This window comes from Eptatretus burgeri, chromosome 9 (assembly GCF_056783735.1).
Source record: "Eptatretus burgeri isolate ZD-2024b chromosome 9, Ebu_testis_v1, whole genome shotgun sequence".
Taxonomy (NCBI): Eukaryota; Metazoa; Chordata; class Myxini; order Myxiniformes; family Myxinidae; genus Eptatretus; species Eptatretus burgeri.
Window position 1 is genome coordinate 20,689,903 of NC_140969.1, and position 22,098 is coordinate 20,712,000.

Here is a 22,098-nt window from a genome sequence, read left to right on the forward strand (position 1 = left end):
TTTCTGAAGGTTGTGGTGGAGGAGGGGGGCATTTCAACGCTTCGAGTGGAGAGGAGATCGATGCCTTGGGGTTAAGGAGGGGGAGTGTGAGAACTTGAGGTTTGGGAGGGAGGGTTGGGTTTTATGGGGGGGGGTGAGTTGAGATGTTGTAGTCACATTTTACATTGTGCAGTCCCTGCTAGTTATAATTATTTTTCAAAAGTAAATATACAGTACATGCACATGTTATTACAAAATACACAGTGCATATTCCAAATTATTGTTGCGGAAATGGCCCTTAGTGTGTTATTAAATATAAGATTAGCCCAGATCCCCCATTAAGTGCTTGTTTAGCCAGGTTGTTCGGAAAATGTATGCTACATGTGTGTCGGGAGGTGTAAGAGGCTGTTCATTGTTCGTACATTGGTGGTGGACCGAGAGGTTCTTCTTCTTCCTTCCTCTCTCCGGACGATAGTCCCCGCCCAGCGTTGAGAGGGGGAGTGGCCTAGAGAAGGAAGTGAAACTGAAGGGAGGAGCCAGTCGGTTTTGAGGCAGGCGAGCTTCGGGAAGGCGGTGGTAAAACTGAGAGCTGAGGTGGTGCGATGGGTTTTTTTCGTGAGGAGCGAGCCGAAAGAAAGGCAGGGAAAGGACTGCATGAGGTCTTTCTGCCCTCGGCTGGACGAGAAACGAATAGTGGGAGTCATGATCTGCTGTGTAAGGGACGGCTGTGTCTGTCTGCAATCTGCTTGGTGGAAGAGGCAGGAGAAACGACTCGTGGGAGTCGGCGATTGACTTTTACGAGGAGGACATCAACAGGTTCATCTGGAGTCCAGTGACGGAGCCTCTGACTGTCCCTACTCACGACACGTCTCGACACGTCTTGGAATCCCATGGACCCAGCCTGCGGAGCCCAACACCTCAATTTGGCCTGATCTGGTGAACAGGCCAGGCCTGGACTTGTATACTGGACCTTGGGAGAAACCAGCTGAAACTCACCATCGATCTGACGGTCTTGTGTCGTCGACCTCACGGGGTCTGAACGCGCCGAGGCTGCGTGCGTGAGGGCTGCGACACATGGACGAGTGCCATTTTGCTACGCGGTGTGTTCGAGCTTGGGTGCTCGAATCCATGGACATCGGCTTGTCATGAGCCACATTCGTGCTTTGACACTTTCCTCTCGTCCATGAAACATCATCAAGTACTCTGTGTCTTGTCTGCATGCTGTCCATGTCTTGTCTGCATGTTGTTTAAGGTTTATCTCGTTAGGGTCCCCTTCGAAACCCGTAATCCGTAGCTCCCTAGTTCAGAACGGGAAATAGATTAATTATAACATTGTCGTGAATGCTTTGCTTGTGTTGTGTTTCCTCGATGTGTCCCCAATAAATCTGGCTGATTTGACGGAAGTTGCCGCTTTGAATTAATTTGTGCCGCATCAATGAACGGTTCCGCTTGATTTGGATATAAAAACCAAAATGGTTACAGACTGGCAGAATTCGCTCGGTCTCTGACAAAACCAGTTTGTAACCGGGGGCTATTCCTCCAGCTGGCAAGGCACAGGTGTATTTTGCTATCGTGATCTGAGGCGCGTAACCCGAGAATTGTGCCGAACCAGCCAGCGTTATAACCCCGGAGATGGCAGTGGTTGAGTGACGCCAAATATGTAACATTTGGCTGTCGAGAGTAGGGTGCGAAAACCCAAACTGGTTACGGACAGTGAATGACATCACTCGTCCGAATCGCGCCACCGCTGAATCCTCAACATTATTTATTAAGTGTGTATGATAGCATATAAGCTCACTAACAGTTCGGCTGACCGACTTAACTGAGAATGATGAGCCAGAAACCAAAACCAGGAACATCATGAAAACCTATCCTGCATCACGATTGACTCAGTCCAGTCAGTCCAACCTAATTAGCTTGTTACTTCAAAAACAACAAGTGAGATTAAAAATAAAATTCTGAAAGGAGCTGCTTATGAAGTTTCTGATAAAGAGGGGTACACATTGAAAGAGAGAGAGAGAGAGAGAGAGAGAGAGAGAGAGAGAGAGAGAGAGAGAGAGAGAGAGAGAGAGAAAGACAGAGAGAGACAAGACAAGACAAGAGAGAGAGAGAAGACAAAAGAGAGAGAGAGAGAGAGAGAGAGAGAGAGAGAGAGAGAGAGAGAGAGAGAGAGAGAGAGAGAGAGAGAGAGAGAGAGAGAGAGAGAGAGAGAGAGAGAGAGAGAGATAAAGAGAGCGAGAGAGAGACAAAACTTACATAAAATTCAAAGAATACATTCTGTGAAGGGTACTGGTAGCGGAATTCCACCTTCCCAGCATCTTTTAATTTCACAGTAAAGGACAATGAGGCAGCGCAGTCATCTGCATTCGATTCTATGTAGTCTCCCATGGGTCTCCAAGTTGATCTGTGTGGCAGCAAATCACTCTTTAAGCATCACCCACAGTCAGTTAATATTCAATGACAACAGGAAGAATGAAATATACCTTCGAGATAATAAAGACATCACATGAAAGAGAGAGAAAGAGAAAGAGAAAGAGAGAGTGCGAGAGAGAGAGAGAGAGAGAGAGAGAGAGAGAGAGAGAGAGAGAGAGAGAGAGAGAGAGAGAGAGAGAGAGAGAGAGAGAGAGAGAGAGAGAGAGACAGAGAGAGAGACAGAGACAGAGAGAGAGAGACAGAGAGAGAGAGAGAGAGAGAGAGAGAGAGAGAGAGAGAGAGAGAGAGAGAGAGAGAGAGAGAGAGAGAGAGAGAGAGAGAGAGAGAGAGAGAGAGAGAGAGAGAGAGAGAGTGAGAGAGAGAGAGAGAGAGAGAGAGAGAGAGAGAGAGAGAGAGAGAGAGAGAGAAAAAAAACGGCAAAGACCAAAGCTCAAGTACTTTAGGAGGAAGAAAAGTCAACCTAAAACAGGTGTTTTAAAACAGGTGCGGGAAAAGAATGGGGCAGAAAGAATTCAATACTTAATGCAGCTCTCCGCCAATTGGTTTGTTTCCTCCTGTTCATTTTGACTGCTCGCCACGGTGATAAAACCTTCAGGAAGGTTTTCCCAGGAGTCAAAGCGGAGACCACTGCCTAATGAGTATGTGCCAGGTGGACATAGTTGACAAATCTGAAGGGTCATGTTGAGAAACTGGCCAGCTGGGCATGAAAAGGCTGCGAATCACCAAAAAAACCAAAGTCATGAGTTCAGGCATTCGAGATGGACGTTCATGTAAGCTTGCAGAGCAACATTTTTACAACAGCTCAATATCTTCACAATCAATATTGCAGCTCATTGACAGTTTGAGTTCACCATTTAACACCGATTGATTCATAAAAAGGAACTATCTTCATTTGAGTGCTATCTGCAAGAACTAGTGTTCTTCGTTCCTATGCAGCACAAGGCTGCAGGGTAGCATCATTGGCTGAGGGTACAGCTGTGCCGCTGATGCAGTTCCCTCTGCTGGTTAGTTCAGGAATTTGGAATTTGTTCATGGTGCCGGTGAATCGTCTTGCCTACTCTTCGCGAAGGACACCATGGGATCTTTAATGTCCATCAACAAATGCTGTCAGACTGGACGCTAGTTTAACGTCCAACCGAGGGACGGCACACACATTGATGAATCACGCTGCCTGTGAAATGATAGTTTATAGCTGGGTAAGGATTCAAACCCAGGTTAGACAGCTTAGAGATGAGTGTTCGTACCTCCAGACTATCCTACCAGCCCTGCAAGAACAAGTAATGTCACAGAATCTAACAGTCGCACCAACAAGCGAGCTATCATGTCAACATGGTAAGATGCTTTGTAGGATAGGCCAAGAGTGCATGTTTGTGATGAGGTACAGGCAAGAAACGAGACTGGAACAATCAAAATCATGTGAACGAGATGAGAAAATAAAACAATGCAATTGATTCTGATAAACTCAAAACCCTGATTCAGAAACTTTAGGATTACAAAAATTCCTTTTGATGATGATGATGATGATGCTGATCATCATCATCATCATCATCATCATCATCATCATCATCATCTGTTCTCTTAAAATGAAGCAATGAAGTAAGTCTTTAAATTAGCCAGTTGGTGATTCCATTCGCAGTCTCTTCAATCTCGCAGGTCTCTTGAATCGGGAAGCAAGAAACCAAATGTGCATTCCATCCATGGGAACGGCCCTTTCACATGACAGAGCTTCAGTTCAAAAATGTGAAGGAGAAAAATCACTTTCAACTTATTTCCCCATTTACCGTTACTCCAATGCAGAACAAGAATAAAATAAAGTGTCCCAGTGCAAGTGGTCTTTTGTCAAACAGCCCAAAGCGTCGACCTTGTCAGGCTTACTCACAGTTGAGCACAGAACATGTTGCATGTGAATCCACAAGAACAGGAAGATGTAAGGCCGACGATGAATGTATGTATATGCGAGAGGCAAAACAAGATTATGAAGGCAATGATACCGTAGCTACAAACTAATGCATGACCACAGAAGACCCCATTCTTGTAGTGAGGCAGTTGTGAGGGTGTAGTGAGGGCTGGCAGTTGTGAGGGTGCAGTGAGGACAGGCAGTTGCGAGGGTGTGACAAAGGCAAGCAGTTGTGAGGGTGCAGCAAGGGCAGGCAATTGTGAGGATGTAGCGAGTGTAGGCAGTTGTGAGGATGTAGTGTGGGCAGGTAATTGTGAGGGAGTAGTGAAGGTAGGCAGTTGTGAGGGTGTAGTGAAGGCAGGCAGTTGTGAGGGTGCAGTGAGGACAGACAGTTGTGAGAGTGTAAAGGGACTGGCAGTTGTGAGGGTGAAGCGAGGGCAAGCAGTAGTGAGGATAGCCAGTTTTGAGGGTGTAGTGAGGGCAGGCAGTTGTGAGGATGTAATAGGGACTGGCAGTGTGAGGGTGCAGCGAGGGCAGGCAGGAATGGGGGTCGGCAGTTGTGAGGGTGTAGTGAGGGCAGGCAGTTGTAAGGGTATAACAAGGGCTGGCAGTTGTGAGGATGCAACAAGGGCAGATGAGGCAACAACATTGTGTATCGGATGCATATTTCCTTTTATATTTTTTACCTATATCCTTGCACACAAGAAAAATCAAAATGAGCAACATCATTTGGAGTAATGTCATCGAGAGGTGACAAGTGGACATAGCAAAGTTACGAGAGATGTTTGAGAAAGTCACCCACAGCAGGTCCTGCCAGGCAAGGGGTCGGGAAGATTTGAGCATTGATGCCTCTCTTTGGGAACCGCCACCCGCCAGCGTTGTCCTTTAGAGTCACACTCCGTGTACACAAAGTGGTAATCATCCTGAAAGAAAGTGTGTTAGCTGCAGTAGCAAATTGCCAAGCCAATTAACTCTGCATTCAGTCACCAATTGAGGTGGTAAGTAGAATCAACTGCACATGTGGTATTCACAAGGAACTCTGAATTTGATCCAATCGCACATGCACAGAGAGGAGTGAGATAATTTTTTTTACTCTACTTGTCTGTCAGTCAAACAAACTTGAAAGTAATTCTAAAGAGGAAATAAAGGACACAAACAACAGGCACGAATAACTAAAGCAACGTGTCAAATACGATGGTGTAAAAGATTCTGCATCAATGGGGGTAAAGTTCCATAATTTTTTTTTATACAACCTTTAAAATCTTTATTTTATTTCAATTCACCTACAAGGCTTTTATCCACAGCTTGATGGGAGTATTGCTCTCCCCACTGAGCTGGCGCATCTGCCTCACACCGTGCTTAACTTGACACCGTGTAAACCAAAACTTTAAAGGTCATTGGAATTTCTCATGATGAAGCTGAGTCTATGGGCCAATCAGTTTGACATCGACAACAGGTCGGTGGTCTCTCTGTCTTCTTCCACCTCATTTCTGGTATTGCACCCTCTGCTCTCTCGATCTCCCCCCACCCCCCCCCCCCAAATATATACAGGAAGCACGCAGTATACCAGTAACCCCCTCCGAGAAACCACAGGTCTTTCAAACCTTTCAAACCACGTGCCAGAAACAACAACCACACAGGCCGTTCCTTCCCTCTCGCGTGCCAGTACGTGCGTGGCTGTACGTGCAAAAAAAAAAATTTTTTTTTTTAAACAACTACACAGGCCATTCCTTCGCTCTCGTAAACGACGACTGGATTGTGGCATTGTTTCATTGAGATCAGACCAACTGTATCATAAATGGCCATAACTTGGGAAACACCTGGGAAACAGCTGAAACCGATGAAGAAGAACGATATCAAACCTTGAAAAGGCACATACTCAGGTCCCCAGTGTCAATTGTGACGTCATATCAAATGAAGAAGAAGAAGAATTGTGACGTCAATCGTGCAAAAAAAAAGAAAGAAAAAAGAGGATTTGTGACGTCATTCGTGATGTCATAGCACCGTGTCCTGTCATTGGTTGGCAAATAAATGGCCGTAACTTGGGAACCACTTGTCGATTAATATCAAACCTTGAAAAGGCACATCTTCAGGCCCCCAACAATATACCTGGCAAGTTTCAATTAGATCGGACCAGTGGTTGTCGAGAAACAGCGGTCGCAGACAGACACACAGACACACAGACCCATACGTGCGTGCCCGTTCATGTGTGGCCGTACATGCAAAAAAAAAAAATCATAATTTCAAACCGCCAGCCAGAAACAACCACACAGGCCATTCCTTTGCTCTCACATGCCGGTATGTGTGTGCCTGTACGTGCAGGCCCGTATGTACATGGCCATACGTGCAAAAATAAAACTTTCAAACCGCGTGCCAGAAACAACAAATGCACAGGCCGTTCCTTCGCTCTCGCATGCCCGTACGTGTGTAGCCATACGTGCATGCCTGTATGTGCATGCCCGTATGTGCGTGGCCGTACGTGCAAAAAAAAAAATGAAAGAAGGAGAATTCTGACGTCAATCGTGATGTCATAGCAACGTGTCCTGTCATTGGTTTGGTAAATAAATGGCCATAACTTGGGAACCACTTGTCCAATTAATATCAAATCTTCAAAAGGCACATACTCAGGTCCCCATAAATATAGCTGGCAAGTTTCAATTAGATCGGACCAGTGGTTGTCGAGAAACAGCGGTCACAGACACACACACAAACACACACACACACACACACACACACACACATACACACACACACACATTGCTGGAATTATAGATAGATGACAAAGGGCACAGTTATAAAACATTATTGGAACTGTACATGACGATAAGTGAAGAATAGCACAAACAAACTAGAATAGCACTCAGTAGAGAACATACCTCTGCAAGGCTGAACAATTTATGTTTTGTATCCCAAAATTCCCAACCAATAGGCTGATCTGGATCCGGACTTGAACCAAAATGAAATTGGCTTGGTTTCGTCACCAGACCCAACTCATCTACAAAGTTTTGTTACAACTCGTCCACAAGCTCAGGACCGCAGGTCCTGAAGCTCACCTGGATCAGGAGTAAGTCACTCAATCTCCCTCCCTCACCCCAAAAACCCCCTTAAACCCTGAATTTTCTTTTTTTTTAATGCCGTGAACAAACTTTGATACATCGCGAACGATGAAGGTTGTGGTCAGGTATCATCACGATCGTGTGTGTACCTTCACCAAAATCAAATCAATTCTTCTTCGTCACACACCCAACGTGCCCACAAAATTTCATCCGAATCCATCCACAACTTTTTTGAGATATCCTGCTCACCGACAACTAGACAGGGATGAAAACGTAACCTCCATCCACCTTTGTTGGTTAAGGTATATTCCTATATACAATATATTCTTTAGGCTATGATATACAAGGTATATTAAGGTCCACAATATATTCCTGGCCACATTTGAGGTGAAAGGCCACTGGGAGGGTGAGATGAGGAGGTGGGAGGTTTAATTCTATGAAATCGAGAGCGAGGTGGTACATTGAACTGGAGAAACTGGTTGAGCCATTGGGAAGGTGTACATTATGAATGGGACAGGTATTTTGGGAACGCCCACCACAGCCTCTTGGACTGAAATCAGACTCTTGAGTAATAGTTTGATCGTTATCAAGCTTCCTTGGTGTCGACTTAGTTTTTAACCTCTTGTATCGTCATCATCCATACGCCATGGTGCTTCCAGAGCGTCGGTGCTGGGTAGTTTGTCGTTGCCTTCCCAGAAGTCAATCGGGGCAGGGATTTGTTCAGGGTGACGACAATAACTCACCTCGTCTATGTGACAAATCTCGATAACGACAACCGCTGGTAGAGGGGGGTCCTCCGGCTTAACATGCATCCGAGGGACGGCACACACACACATCGATGATGATTCACCCTGTCTGCGAGACACCAGGGTGGAAGTTTGCAATTGGGTCGACATTCAAACCCAGGATAGACAGCTCAAAAGGGGAGTGTTTAAACCTGATAATCTGATCATTTAAACCTTGTATCAGGATCACATCATATGGAAGCTCAGGCTGTTGCATTCCCAAAGGTCATCCACACTTGCTGACCGGTTACTCTATTAAAAGTCCAACTACACTTTGGTCTTATTGCGACCAATGAAGGAAGGAACCTGCAGATGCGATCATGAACAACACATGCCACTCCTAATGTGAACCCGCTCAAAGGTTCCAGCGCTCCAGGTAGGTTTTGAGAGCGTGACGCAGGTGTCCAACACAAGTATTAAAGGGCAGGCAAAACTGTTGGACGTTGATTGATGAATAACAGACAAACCATTGACAGACTGCGGACACATTGATTGTTACAGGGACATTTGAAATACCTTGTTGCAGACATCGGCTTTATCAACTCGTAGCAGCATCATCATCATCAGTAACAACAATGTAGCAATTTCTCCAAAACGGTCTCTTCTTACAGCCATGTCTGCCAGGGAGGTATGTTGCAACCTGTACCTGGGCCTGTACCTGCCTGCCTGGCTGCAGTCCATTCAGAGATTGATCCAAGAGGCGTGGGTGGGCGTGGCTTCTGTAAAGTACCGCCTACTTGGGAGGAACCTGATTTGCATATAAATGCAACTCGATTGTTTGATTCTTTTGTTTTCAGGCTTTCATTGTCCGATGCAAATGTACTTCTTTGTGGAACATCAGGCTGGCTATTTGTCCTTATCTTGTCGGTGGATCTTTATTTAATTAATCAGCATCTGTTTGGAGCAAGATTAATTAATTGCTTTTCAGGCTCCCTTGTGTACGTTTACCTCGATAACTAAGAATACACGCAAATTGGGACCGTCTATGTATTAGGTACCACACTTGTCATCAACTTTTAACATCCCCCAACCACTCCCTTGCACCACACATGCTGGGCCAAGATCCCCAAACCCCATAATCTATCTATAATTCCAGCAATCCCTGTGTGTCTGTCTGTGTGTGTGTGTGTGTGTGTATGTGTGTGTGTGTGTGTGTGTGTTTGTGTGTGTGTGTGTGTGTGTGTGTGTGTGTGTGTGTGTGTGTGTGTGTGTGTGTGTGTGTGTGTGTGTGTGTCTGTCTGTCTGCAACCGCTGTTTCTCGACAACCACTGGTCTGATCTAATTGAAACTTGCCAGGAATATCGCTGGGACCTGTGGATGTGCCTTTTCAAAGTTTGATATTAATCGGACAAGTGGTTCCCAAGTTACCGCCATTTATTTGCCAACCAATGACAGGACACGGTGCTATGACGTCACGATTGATGTCACAATTCTTTTTTTTCTTCTTTTTTTTGCACGAGTGACGTCACAATTCTTCTTCGTTTGATATGACGTCACAATTGACACTGTGGACCTGAGTATGTGCCTTTTCAAGATTTGATATTGTTCTTGGACTACTTGCACATATGGGCACAATTATTGATGTCACAATTCTTTTTTTTTAATTATTATTATCCCCCCCCCCCCCGGAGGGAGGGAGCGGGATATTGTAATCGTCTGGTTTGTTTGTCTGCTTGTTTGTTTGTCTGTTTGTTTGTCTGTCTGTCTGTTAGCAACTTTATGGCAAAACGGCTTTAGCAAACACTATCAAATTTAGTCCACAAGTGGACAATGAACCTTGGACGACCCCATTAACTTTTGGGTCCAATTGGATCAAAGGTCAAGGTCAAGGTCACGAAAAGATCAAAATCGTTTTTCACTCATAACTTCATCAAAAATGATCTTATTTACTTCAAACTAAGCTTATAGTGAACCTTATTCTATTTGTCACTTATGATCCTGCCCATGCCCACACTGAAAAATGCATATTTGTGAAGATCGGTAGGGTCCGAAGTTTTGGGGGTCATGGTCATCGGTCAAAATTACAAATTTTCCATTATAAATCAAAAAAGGTTAGGAATATGCATGTTTACTATGGAAGACATATATCAAGTCCTTTATTGGCTTTCATTTGACACCATGACCTTTGACCTTACGTGGCCTTGAAAGGCCAAAATCGTTTTTCGCTCATAACTTCGTCAAAAATGGTTTAATTGACTTCAAACTAAGACGAAAATATTCCTTATTCTCTTCCTTATAATCAACATTCAGGTTAAGGATATATGAAATTTAAATTTGATCCCCAAAATAACTTTATGCCTCAAATGGGCGGGATTTGTTGTGCCTGGCACCACTTTTTTTTTTTTTTTGCACGTACGGGCCGCACTAGTTACGTATATAAAACATATTTTTTTAGAAAACACCGATTGAAAGGAGGGCGTGAGAAAGTTTAGATATAGGTGTGCGTACCTTGAAATATATTGGAGATACAGAGATGTACAGGTACGTACAGGTATTTTTATTGTCAGGATTTGTAGGCCCCTTTGTGCCATTGTTTGGATGGGTGAATGATTGTACAATCTGGGGTGTGTTCAGTTATCAAGTTTCTTATAGAGCACCCATCGAGCGGCTTAAGTGGCTTGTCAAGCGCTAGCTAGCTGATTGGAAACTGAACGCCTCCCCGGTGTTGGTGTAGGCGTGCAGCGCAGGCATGACGGTCCGAATGACCTCCTCCCTCGCCAAAGTTCCTTCTTGTTATTCCGAGTTGGTAACTCGATACAGTCTACCGTACTCGCACGCTATATGTCTGCAGTCCCGTTTACCCAATCCATCCATCTGATGAGAGAAACGTCTGATACTCTACGGCGGTGGTTCTGCTTGCGGTGTATCGTGCAGTTAAAATGCCTCTGCACTGGTTTCCTGCTTCCAATTTAAACTTCGATCCGTATTCCCTTTTTTTTAATCACCTTTAAAAAAAAAACAGCATTTGACAGTATTTATCGCAGCATTACTATTTGACAGAGTTGACGAGGGCAAGCATGACGTCATTCAACTAGCCAATGAGCAAGCGTGGCTGAGGAGCTCTCAGATTTTGGAAAACGCGCGTCGCTCGCTTCATTCGCCATTTACCTCAACACTGAGGTAATCGGAATTCGTGGCTGAGGAGCTCTCAGATTTTGGAAAACGCGCGTCGCTCGCTTCATTCGCCATTTACCTCAGCACTGAGGTAATCGGAATTCGTGGCTAAAGGAGTCATGAGCTGCTTCAGCGGTAAGATGGTCGAATACCCGGAGTTTTCCATTGATCGGTTCGACGAGAAGAACGTGGAGGCTGGAGCCTTCTTTCTGTCACATTGCCACGCGGGTAACGTGCGGCTTCCTCGGTTCTCTTTTCGTGTTCCTGGGCTTTCCTTTTTTTCACCGACGTTTAAACACGCTCGACGGTTATAACGCCATTGTCTCCGCTTGCAGATCACATGGTGGGATTGGATTCGGAGGAATTTCGAGCCAAAATCGACTCGAAGTAAGTATTAATGCTCCGGCGTTCAAAACGCCAATTGAGATGGGGCCGTGGACAACTGGAATCATCGTGCGCCAGAGTCCGCTTCACTCGGTGTGACGTCATGACGCGTCACAAACATATCTGGTCACGTGGGCCCGTAGGCTTCTTCGTTTCGCTCCTTCTCCCATCGAGAGCATTGAATGAGCACACGATAGCTCATCGTTATTTTTAAAATAAGAGGATGCTTTTCCATTGGATGTACCGATCGATCAGAGAAGGGTAGGGCCAAGAGGTACGCACACTTCTCTAAGTTGGCTAGCATGGGTTCGAATCTCGACCCAGCTATAAACTCTCATACTGGTGTTTCACAGGCTGGGTGAATCAAACTGGGTGTCTCATCTGCCAGCATTTGGTGGTGCACGTGAAAAATCCCAGGGTATCCGTGATGAGAAGGCGAGCTATCGCCGGTACCCTGAACAAATATTACAAATTATTGTCTTCACCGGAAGATGGCATTGCATCAGCGGCAGCGCTGTGCCCTCGGCAGACAGCCATGACCTTCAACCAAAAGAAGAGGACGAAGAAGTACATTTTGTTCAATGGTTCTGGGAGGAAGGTATTTGATAAATATTTCAAGTTGGCCACCGATCCTCTTCACCAATCGTGCTCAATGAAGTGTTGCAATCGACCTGATGACTTGTAACAATCACAATGCAGTGAAGTTTACAGTTTATCAGTTTGGCAATCTCATAAAAATAGAAACGACAAGGCACTCTCACTCGAGGAGGTGCTGATTCGGGCCATTGTTTTCTCTTTGTGCAATACTACATCGGAAGGTGATAACCTTGGTGAGGTTACATCGCCAAATTTGGCTGCAGCCTGTTCCAAGTCCAACACCAAAGCGTCACCTCGAACTCAGAGGCCTCGTCCTGGCGACTCTGTGATACAGACAAAGATTACATGTAGGACTATGTCCAATGGAGATCGGGGGGAGTACTCTTCACACTCCATATTGTTACGGTTGTGGAAATTCGCAAACCACAATTCAGGTCCCATAGGTGAGATATCTCTGTAAGTACATATGTAGTTAGCCCCAAACCCGTTATTTAGAGGGAATAAATGTGATTCATTCGGGCTGTGACGCTTTGAGATAGCCGTTTTTCTGTTCTATCTTTATTTTGAACCAACCGCCATCACACAACAACCACCAACCACAACGCCGCTTCACAACAACAACAACGCCAACAGCCACGACCTTTACCTTCACAACTCGCTCCCACATCATCGCATCATGCCATTCCCAAACGCACCATGACCATCAAACCACCACTATAAACCCTCCACCACCCTCACCTCCCTCCTTCTACCGCCATTCCCGCACCACCTGTGAGCACCGAGCGTCAGGCTGTCCTGAGCTCGTACAAGATACGCGCCGAGCCGCGAGTGCAAAATGCGGCCTTTCCGAGAATTCGGATCAGGAATGCTACACGCCCACTTCTGATCCGTCCAATCAGCAAGCGTGGGGCGGCTTGGCCCCGCCTCCAGGCGCGTCTGTGTGGAATCGACATATGCAAATTCTAGGATCAGGGGAGATTCACGCCCCTTTTCCTCCGTCCAATGGGCGAGCGTGGCTCCGCCCCCGAGCCCATCCTGATCCGGAAATTTGCATATGGGTTCTCCTGCCGGCCTATAAAACGCCGAGCAGAAAAGCAGAGTTGAGTGGCAGAAAAGCGAAGAGAGTTTTGGGGCAGAGAGAAAGAAGAGTTGTTGCGCAAGAGTTGTTGTTGCGAGGCAGTCAAGTCGGGTTGGAGCGCGGAGTGGAGTCGGGAGGCGAGGGCGTCCAGATGGTTTTCCTGCAGTCGGCTGAGGAGAATGTGGGGAAGAGTCCGAGGAGCTCGGGTTCGAAGCAAGGAAGACGGCGAGGTCGCAGTGGAATCGCTCGTCACGGGAACCAAGCAAGCCAGCTATACTCCTTCCCCAGAGCATCAACAATTCCCCCTTTCCCCCGCGCTGAGATAGTGCGAAAGGGGGCCCCGTTCCCACCCCACTCCAAGCCGTGCCAACGAAACCCGCGAAGGAGCACGAAGTGGGGCACCGCTGCGCAGCCACATTTGCGGCTCGTCACGAGGACACGGGTAGGACCCCCCCCCCCGGTCTCGCGGGCCTGGCCGCTCCTCCAGATCCCGCGCACACATTGGCCTACGGGCCCGACTGCCCCCTTGCCTATGAGGGTGGCTTTCTTTTCCTTTGCTTTTGAGTAAATGTGTGTCGGCGCCGTCTGTGAAGTAAAACTGTTTAAGTGTTGCCGTGTGCTCGCGTAGTCGATGGTATCTCTGCGTCATTGTTTCTTTTGTTGCATTTGCTATATGTGTGCTCTCCGTGTGCCGTGGAATAAATGTGCATTATGTTGAACTGTTTTCCTGTTTTGCTTCGTCTTTTCTTTAATTGAATCTCCATCTTGCTTCACGTCACGGGTTCGTCGTGGGCTCAATACTCCCGATAATTAATCGGAACCGTCGAGGCCGACGATAACACCGCTCGGTTATCCCGATAGCACGGAACGGATCGCTTAAGCGGCCCGTGTCCAGAGTCGACCTGCGGCGAGGTGCGATCGCTCGGTCTACCATCCGCGTGGGTACTTAGGTAGGTCGAGTTTGGCGAACAACCCTATCCCACGCGGGTGGCCGATTGGCACGATCGTGGTGAGGCCGAAAGGCCCACCCGTGACTAGCTCCCGGCGTTAGTCCGAGAGGGTCACGACAGAATTGTCCGTCCGGTGGGCGACGTGCCGCGATTCGAGTCACGTGGCCGTTCGCACGCCGGCGGGCGCGAATTCGCAACAATATGTTTCGATAAATATGTATATACTATCTGATTGCACCCGGCGTTGCCTGGGTTCTTTTTGAATGAATTTAATCTTCTGTACATAGGTCTGATGCGAGCCCAGTATCAGTTCCCTATTGGGACATGGCAGTCATAGCCTAAGGGGGTTGGTGAGGGGGAAACAAAAAACACCTCTGTAACAAAAAATGTCGGGACGGGCCTCGGGAAGATCCTAGGCTGGTTGATAAGGCGGGGGGGGGGAATTTTAAACGGTAGTTTATATTTAATGGGATTTTAATGCCACGGTCATCGTATTTCAACAGTGGCCGTGGCCGTAAAATCCCATCAAATATTAACTACCATCTAAAATCCCCCCCCCCCCAGCCAAGGGGCTTCACCACCTAACCTATAACCTTCCCGGGGCCCGTCCCGACATTTTTTGTTTCAGAGGTTTCCTCCTATCTTTCACCGTTCAGGAGATTGGCACGTGCAGACAAACAAACAAACAAAAACATCAAATTATATATGTATGTATATTGTTGCGAATTCGCGCCCACCGGCGTGCGATCGGCCACGTGACTCGAATCGCGGCACGTCGCCCACCGGACGGACAATTCTGTCGTGACCCTCTCGGACTAACGCCGGGAGCTAGTCACGGGTGGGCCTTTCGGACTCACCACGATCGTGCCAATCGGCCACCCACGTGGGATAGGGTTGTTCGCCAAACTCGACCTACCTAAGTACCCACGCGGATGGTAGACCGGGCGATCGCACCTTGCCGCAGGTCGACTCCGGACACAGGCCGCTTAAGCGGTCCGTTCCGTACTATCGGGATAACCGAGCGGTGTTATCGCCGGCCTCGACGGTTCCTATTAATTATCGGGCGTATTATGCCCACTACAAACCCTTTACGTGAAGCAAGATGGAGATTCAAACGAAGGAAAGGACGCAGCGAAACGGGGAACAATTCAACATAATGCACTTTATTTACACGACACACGAAGAGCACACATATATCAATTTAAAACAAAAATAATGCAGAGCTACGACCGAATACGCGAACACACGGCAACACATACAGTTTTACTTTACAAGACACGGCGCCACAAGATCCATACAAAAAAAAAACAAAAGAAAAGGCCACCCTCAAAGACAAGGGGGCAGACGGGGCCCACCAAGCACTCACCAAGCACAACACAACTTACCAACTCTTCAACACACACACCGCTGAACTCTGCCATCCTGCTAACTACCTCCCCTAACTACCTCGTGCTCCCACGTCGTCCCTTAAACTACAGCACGTCCCATTTAACACTACGTAGCGAAGCTACGTCCCCACTACACATCCAAAGTCTGTCTTTGTCCTCAAAAATCATTTTATTTCCTATCTCCCATCCTAAATCTCAACTAACACCCTCTACCTCATCCATTCCACAGGCCCCATGAGGACTTACCCCTGCCCCATGGAGCCGGCCTAACTAAGCTAACCCTTCCCCCTAGCTAGTGTCCATCCTGTGCCCAGGCTAGGGGGTCTTCCACCCCTTGCCCAGGAATCCTGTTCACCCGAAAGCGAGGCCTTTTTTTTTTTCATCACGCAGCACCAGTGCGGCAACTCGCAACCTGCGCACCAGCGCGGCAATTCACAGCCGCGCACCTTTGGCGTGACGTCATGGCAGCCGTTCGCGTCCCTCGTCCCTCTTGGACGGTACCATCCGGCAGGGATTCACCCTCTTGCCGGATTCCAACCATACATGCAGCCATGATATCACCCGGCGCATAAAAAAAAACACAAGCCTCACATCTCGAGGGGTTCACCACGCGAACACATGTGCTCTGCCCGTTGGAGCTTAACACACCCGCCCGCGTGGAGAAACCGTCTGGTCCAAATCCAAAATCCTGCCTAACCTTTGTCCGTCCGTCCGGGATCGGCAAATCCACCGCTGCCGTTTCCGGACCGGGCTTCACTCCCGCAAGCGAGCACGTGGCGGCCTCGTGCGTTGCACAGCGCGGACCACGTGCTCGCTGCTGGGTGAACCCGGCGCGGTGCTCAATACATCTACGACCGCAATTCGGCCTTTGTCCCTCCGTCACCGTCTCCGTCGCCATTCAAACCACGCACACCTGCGTGTCACGACGCTCACACATCTCGACATTCCACTCACCCCGGGAGATGCGGCTGCATGCTCGCGCATGCCGACTGACATCTCCCTCACATACCGCTCTCTTACACACACTGTCTCCCTCGCACTCGGCCGTTCACTCACGCACCGTACCTTACTCGCACACCCTGCCTCACTCCCACACGGCGTGCTGGGAAGCACGCACCTCGGCACACTTGCCACCACACCACTCGCACACGGGGTCGCACTCACACCTTTCACCTCACACACCGGGACAACCACACTGGGGATTCGTGTCCCCACAAGGGGTTCCGGGGTCTCTCTACCCCACAAGCTCTCCGTGCACCTGTCCACAGCACCCGTCCCCTCAACTCCGCGAAGCATGACCGAACCCACCTGGTCGCGACTCGCTTCAAGGGAGCATAGCGGCTCCCTCATTTCCTGGAGGAGGCTATCCAACTGCTCGCACCGGGTCCCGACACGTTCCGCGAGCTCACCCCCATTATCCTCCACTACGTGTGTGTGTGTGTGTGTGTGTGTGTGTGTGTGTGTGTGTGTGTGTGTGTGTGTGTGTGTGTGTGTGTGTGTGTGTGTGTGTGTGTGTGTGTGTGTGTGTGTGTGTGTGTGTGTGTGTGTGTGTGTGTGTGTGTGTGTGTTCGTCACTAACCCCGTCCAATTCACTCTCTATCTCCCGTGTCTCTACTATTTTTATTTCCTTTGTCGTCACTTCGTGTCTCGTCTCACACGTTTCGATCTCCGTTACCCCGATTAGTTTTTCCCCTTGCGTCACAGTCACAGTTTCCGTCACCTTGACACTTCCTGCCCAACACGTCCCCCGAATTATTTTTTTGTTCCCTCCTTCACCGCGGGCCTGACAGCCGTTGCACTCCCCTCCAGCTCGTTCGCTCCCACAAGTAGTGTCGCCATTTTGAGCTCCGCTGCTATTGCCTTCATGCCCGCCTGCAGGCTTCGGCCCATGTTCTGCGTCGCACCCCGCAGTTCTTTCATTTCTTCCTTCATTCCTTGCGCATTTACTTTCATTTCGTTTGTGTTTGTTTCCATTCGTTTGTTCACTCCATCTATTTTGCGTGCGTTTCCATCCATTTTCGTTTTCGTTTTCATTTCGTTTATGGCTTGCAAAATCATTTCGAGTGCATTCGGCTGAGCAGATTCGGCACGGATCAGGGGGTTTTGGTGGAGAGGGAAAGGGGAGGTGTCATACACCACGGCCTCTGCCGCTGCCGCGCCCATTTAGGGTTCTGCGTTTAGTTGGGGGAGTTCGTCCTGCACAACAAGCATTTCCTGCATGGGGATTCCATCCTGGGCCATGGATCCTACATTACTAATCATATACATTTCTAATACCCCTGACACCCGCTCGCCTTGAGACTCCATCTTATTTCTCGTAAGGGGTTAATTTTAATCGCTCGTAATTTGGAGGGAATCGCGGGTCGCTCCTTTCACCCCTGGACCGATTCCCGTGAATTTAGCTGGAGACAGGAGAGTTTGTTTTCCCGCTCTCTGACACCAGTGTTGCGAATTCGCGCCCGCCGGCATGCGATCGGCCACGTGACTCGAATCGCGGCACGTCGCCCACCGGACGGACAATTCTGTCGTGTCGTGACGGGAGCTAGTCACGGGTGGGCCTTTCGGCCTCACCACGATCGTGCCAATTGGCCACCCGCGTGGGATAGGGTTGTTCGCCAAACTCGACCTACCTAAGTACCCACGCGGATGGTAGACCGGGCGATTGCACCTCGCCGCAGGTCGACTCCGGACACGGGCCGCTTAAGCGGTCCGTTCCGTACTATCGGGATAACCGAGCGGTGTTATCGTCGGCCTCGACGGTCCCGATTAATTATCGGCGTATTAAGCCCACTACAAACCCTTTACGTGAAGCAAGATGGAGATTCAAACGAAGGAAAGGACGCAGCGAAACGGGGAACAATTCAACATAATGCACTTTATTTACACGACACACGAAGAGCACACATGTATCAATTTAAAACAAAAACAACAATGCAGAGCTACGACCGAATACGCGAACACACGGCAACACATACAGTTTTACTTTACAAACACGGCGCCACAAGATCCATACAAAAAAAAACAAAAGAAAAGGCCGCCCTCAAAGACAAGGGGGCGGACTGGGCCCGTGGGACTTGGCAGACCGAACGAGTCCCACGAGACCGTTGCAGGTTACCTGCACCATCACGGTGCGATGGTGGGCGAGCTCTCTCCGGCGCTCCTTGTACAAACGCGCAGGTCCGCGCAACACAGCTGGCAGAGTGGCACCTCCAGTCCACGTCCCTCCGCCACGTCCGGACTCCCCACCGACTGCAAGCTCCAACGAGCGGGTCGCTCTACGGACCACTTCTCCAAGACCCAGACGGGCAGAAGACCATGAACCGCCGACTGATACTGACACGCCTCGGACCTGACTTCTCTGACCTGACTTCCTCTGGTGTGACTTCCTCTGGTCTCACTTCCTCCTAGCGGCGCCTCCGTGCGCCCTTTCATTTCCCCGGCACCCCGCCCCTCCCTTCGCGGCCCGCGGGAGGGGGGGGGACAACATTCCTCCAGAGAAATCGGGGCGGGAGTTGAGTTTCAACCGTCATTCTTGTTTACCAGAGAAACCGGGGTGGGAGTTGTTGTTCCCCTTTTGTGTTCGTGGAGATGTTGACGGTTGCTGGCGGAGTGGTGAGGATGGCGTGGTTGAGAGGCAGGTGTGGTTGTTGTTGTGAAGCGGCGTTGTGGTTGGTGGTTGTGTGATGGCGGTTGAGACGTGGTTGGTTCAAAATAAAGATAGAACAAAAACGGCTATCTCAAAGCGTCGCAGCCGGAATGAATCACATTTATTCCCTCTAAACAATGGGTTTGGGGCTAACTACACATGTACTTAAAAGATACCTCACCTATGGGACCTGAATGGTGTTTTGCGAATTTCCACAGCCGTAACAATATATATATATATATATATATATATATATATATATATATATATATATATATATATATATATATATATATATATATATATATATATATATATATATATCGACACATACCTCGATTTACATCTTATCTCGGATGTGTTCTTGAAAACTGCGACTTGAATCGAATAAATTTTTTTTTTCCCAGAAGGAATACAGTAATGTAATAAGGCTGGGTGAGAGGTGGGGTGGGACATTGTAATTTTCACCTGCAATACTACCATTTTGGCTTCAGAGAAAATTTAAACACACTTCCATATTTTTTTGACAGTAAAAAATTGAAATGAAATATTTTATTAAAGTACAATGCAGTAAAATACTCTAAGATATGCTGTGGTAGTGGTAGAGAAAGGGGGAAGAGAGTGAGCATGAGTTGTGATCAGATGAAGAAGGATGGAAGGTTTGCAACTTGTCCAGGCAGGGATTTGTAATCTGTTAAGGGTGCTGGGGATGACCTTCCTAATCTAAGTGAAAGACACCGTGAAGATGCTTAACATCCATCAACTAATGCTAGCAGACGGGACACCCGGCTTAATGGTGCGGACCTCTAGGCCATCCTGCCTTTACACACACACAAACCGAATGAAACCAGCCATGGCTTGCAGTAATGGTCACTTTAGCCATGGCAGTGGAAATAGAACTTTTGCTCTCCTTTGTGAAGTCATCATGCAGGTTTTTAACTTTCTGCTGTATGATGGCTGCATTCACAGGTGTCCTCGTTCTATCGAGGTCTCAAATCCACATGGCCAGCATACGTTTCATCTTTTCCATGCAAGAGCTCCTTTACTTCTGGATTAACTTGGATGTTAATGGTCTTGCACATTTAGTAGTTTCATGAATTTGTTTGGCATTTTTATAAATTGTATGTAAGGTTGTTGGAGGCAGACCTAAATGCCGACCAACATCAACAGCATACTCACCACACCATCCTGCGTATAACATCCAATTTCACCTCCAGCTTTACAGTTTGACACATTTTCTTAGCTACAGGCTCACTCTTATCACCACTAGCATGCTTAGAACTCATGACGAAGATTTTGGAAGGACAGTACGTCTGAACAGCGCAAATGCAGAACATTGCACAAGTTTTACATCAAAGTTTTACATCAAAGTCAATCAAATCACGTGCTTTGGCTTTTCCTGAGCCGCCCAGTCGATTGAATTTAATTTAATTTAATTGCCAGTGGAAGAAAAATTTCCATGTTTTACGTGGGCAATAATAAAGAATATTAATGCAGTATGAACAATGGCCATGGTGGCATAGTGTTCGACTGCGGTGCCATCTAATCGGACTAAATTTACATTCCGCACTGGAATATTACGTGCAGGATAACAGGTACAGGTACAACTCGACAAGGGCATGGGGCACAATGCAGAAATGTTCTTCCATCTATGAAGCTTGCCTTTGCCGGCACGCACACAGGCACGGCAGTGGCACACACGGTTTGTCGTTGACATGTCATTGAGGTGTGGAGGTTAAACCAGAGTGGTGTCAAAGCCACCCAATGCTCGCCTGTTTATACATTTATCGTTTTTTTGTTTTTAAAAGACTAGTCTAATAATGTTTTTTATAAAGCATTGCAGTGAAGTCTGATCCAAATAATTTGAAAGCAATATATGTATTTGTATATTGTAATGAGTAAAAAATAGTGTGGTAGATAAAAACATTAGAAAGGAAATAACTTGCACCAAAAACTTTAACATTTTCACGCTCACGCTCATGCCGGGGGTATCGCAAAAGCTCTCTGTTCTTCGAACAGGCGAGCTAATAAAATTGGTGAGTAAATTGTTATCATTATGTAAAGATTTGACAATGTTCAATAATTTTGAGCTTCCAACTCAACATTTCCACTTGTCAGGTCTGGCAACACTGTACGAAGGCTTCCGGCCCACACACAGCAGCACGGTTTGCCGTATCATCATTGAAGTGTGACAGCACCTTGCAAAACCTCTGTGACGCTTCATTGCAGACATGTCTTGAAACGGCAAACCCTGTGTGGCTGTGTGCGTGTCTGCGAGCTTCATAACGTTAACAATCTCAATGTCTCTGCGTAAGACTGGGCAGTTCAGGAAAATTGGCGATGGAAAAAGCCAAAGCACGTGGCTTGAACGACGTAATTTCGATGTGAAGAGATGTAATTGAAAGCCTGGGTACAGATTGATGGTGGGCTAACTTAAATTGGGGTATACCTGTATATATTTCCTTGTGAAATTGCAGTTGAACTGATCCGAGACATTCACAATAGCTCTCGTCAAATTTGGTGATCTGTAGTTTCCCCCGTTGTCTTTGGATTTTAACTGGACAACGGGGGTGATTTCCCCCGTTGTCCAGTTATTCTGCCGACAAACGTACAGGCAGGATCATCGCAGAACTCGTGCCCCTGACCAATGGTCGTGGTGTGAGTAGTGACATTTAACAGAAGGAAATGAATTATTCATCTGAGTGAGAACAATAGGCTAACAGTTTGCAGTGTAGAATCCCACTTGAAGTAAAAGAGGGAGATCTTCCCCCTCAGGAGAATGAGATGACGA

The 22,098-nt window shown here is 47.5% G+C and overlaps 2 protein-coding genes across 8 annotated transcripts in view; one reads left to right on the plus strand and one right to left on the minus strand.

Annotated features, from left to right (window-relative positions):
- LOC147019667 (endosome/lysosome-associated apoptosis and autophagy regulator family member 2-like) overlaps positions 1 to 8,849 on the minus strand; it is a 46,276-nt gene extending 37,427 nt beyond the window's left edge. Inside the window, exons 1-4 of the mRNA XM_085894271.1 lie at positions 8,667 to 8,849; positions 5,112 to 5,232; positions 2,932 to 3,124; positions 2,236 to 2,383 (exon numbers count right to left, since the gene is read on the minus strand). Of these exons, the coding sequence (XP_085750397.1) occupies positions 2,236 to 2,383; positions 2,932 to 3,124; positions 5,112 to 5,232; positions 8,667 to 8,831 (627 nt within the window). The 5' untranslated portion in view covers positions 8,832 to 8,849. The remainder of the gene's footprint in view (positions 1 to 2,235; positions 2,384 to 2,931; positions 3,125 to 5,111; positions 5,233 to 8,666) is intronic.
- A 2,340-nt stretch (positions 8,850 to 11,189) lies between these two features.
- DCLRE1C (DNA cross-link repair 1C) overlaps positions 11,190 to 22,098 on the plus strand; it is an 89,960-nt gene continuing 79,051 nt past the window's right edge. For 6 of the 7 annotated variants that reach the window (XM_085894288.1, XM_085894286.1, XM_085894289.1 and 3 more), the window contains exons 1-2: positions 11,190 to 11,492; positions 11,600 to 11,651. In XM_085894288.1, coding sequence (XP_085750414.1) covers positions 11,384 to 11,492; positions 11,600 to 11,651 — 161 coding nt within the window. In that variant the 5' untranslated portion in view covers positions 11,190 to 11,383. Of the gene's footprint in view, positions 11,493 to 11,599; positions 11,652 to 11,678; positions 12,247 to 22,098 lie in introns of those variants that run through there. The other variant, XM_085894292.1, reaches the window with a different exon arrangement.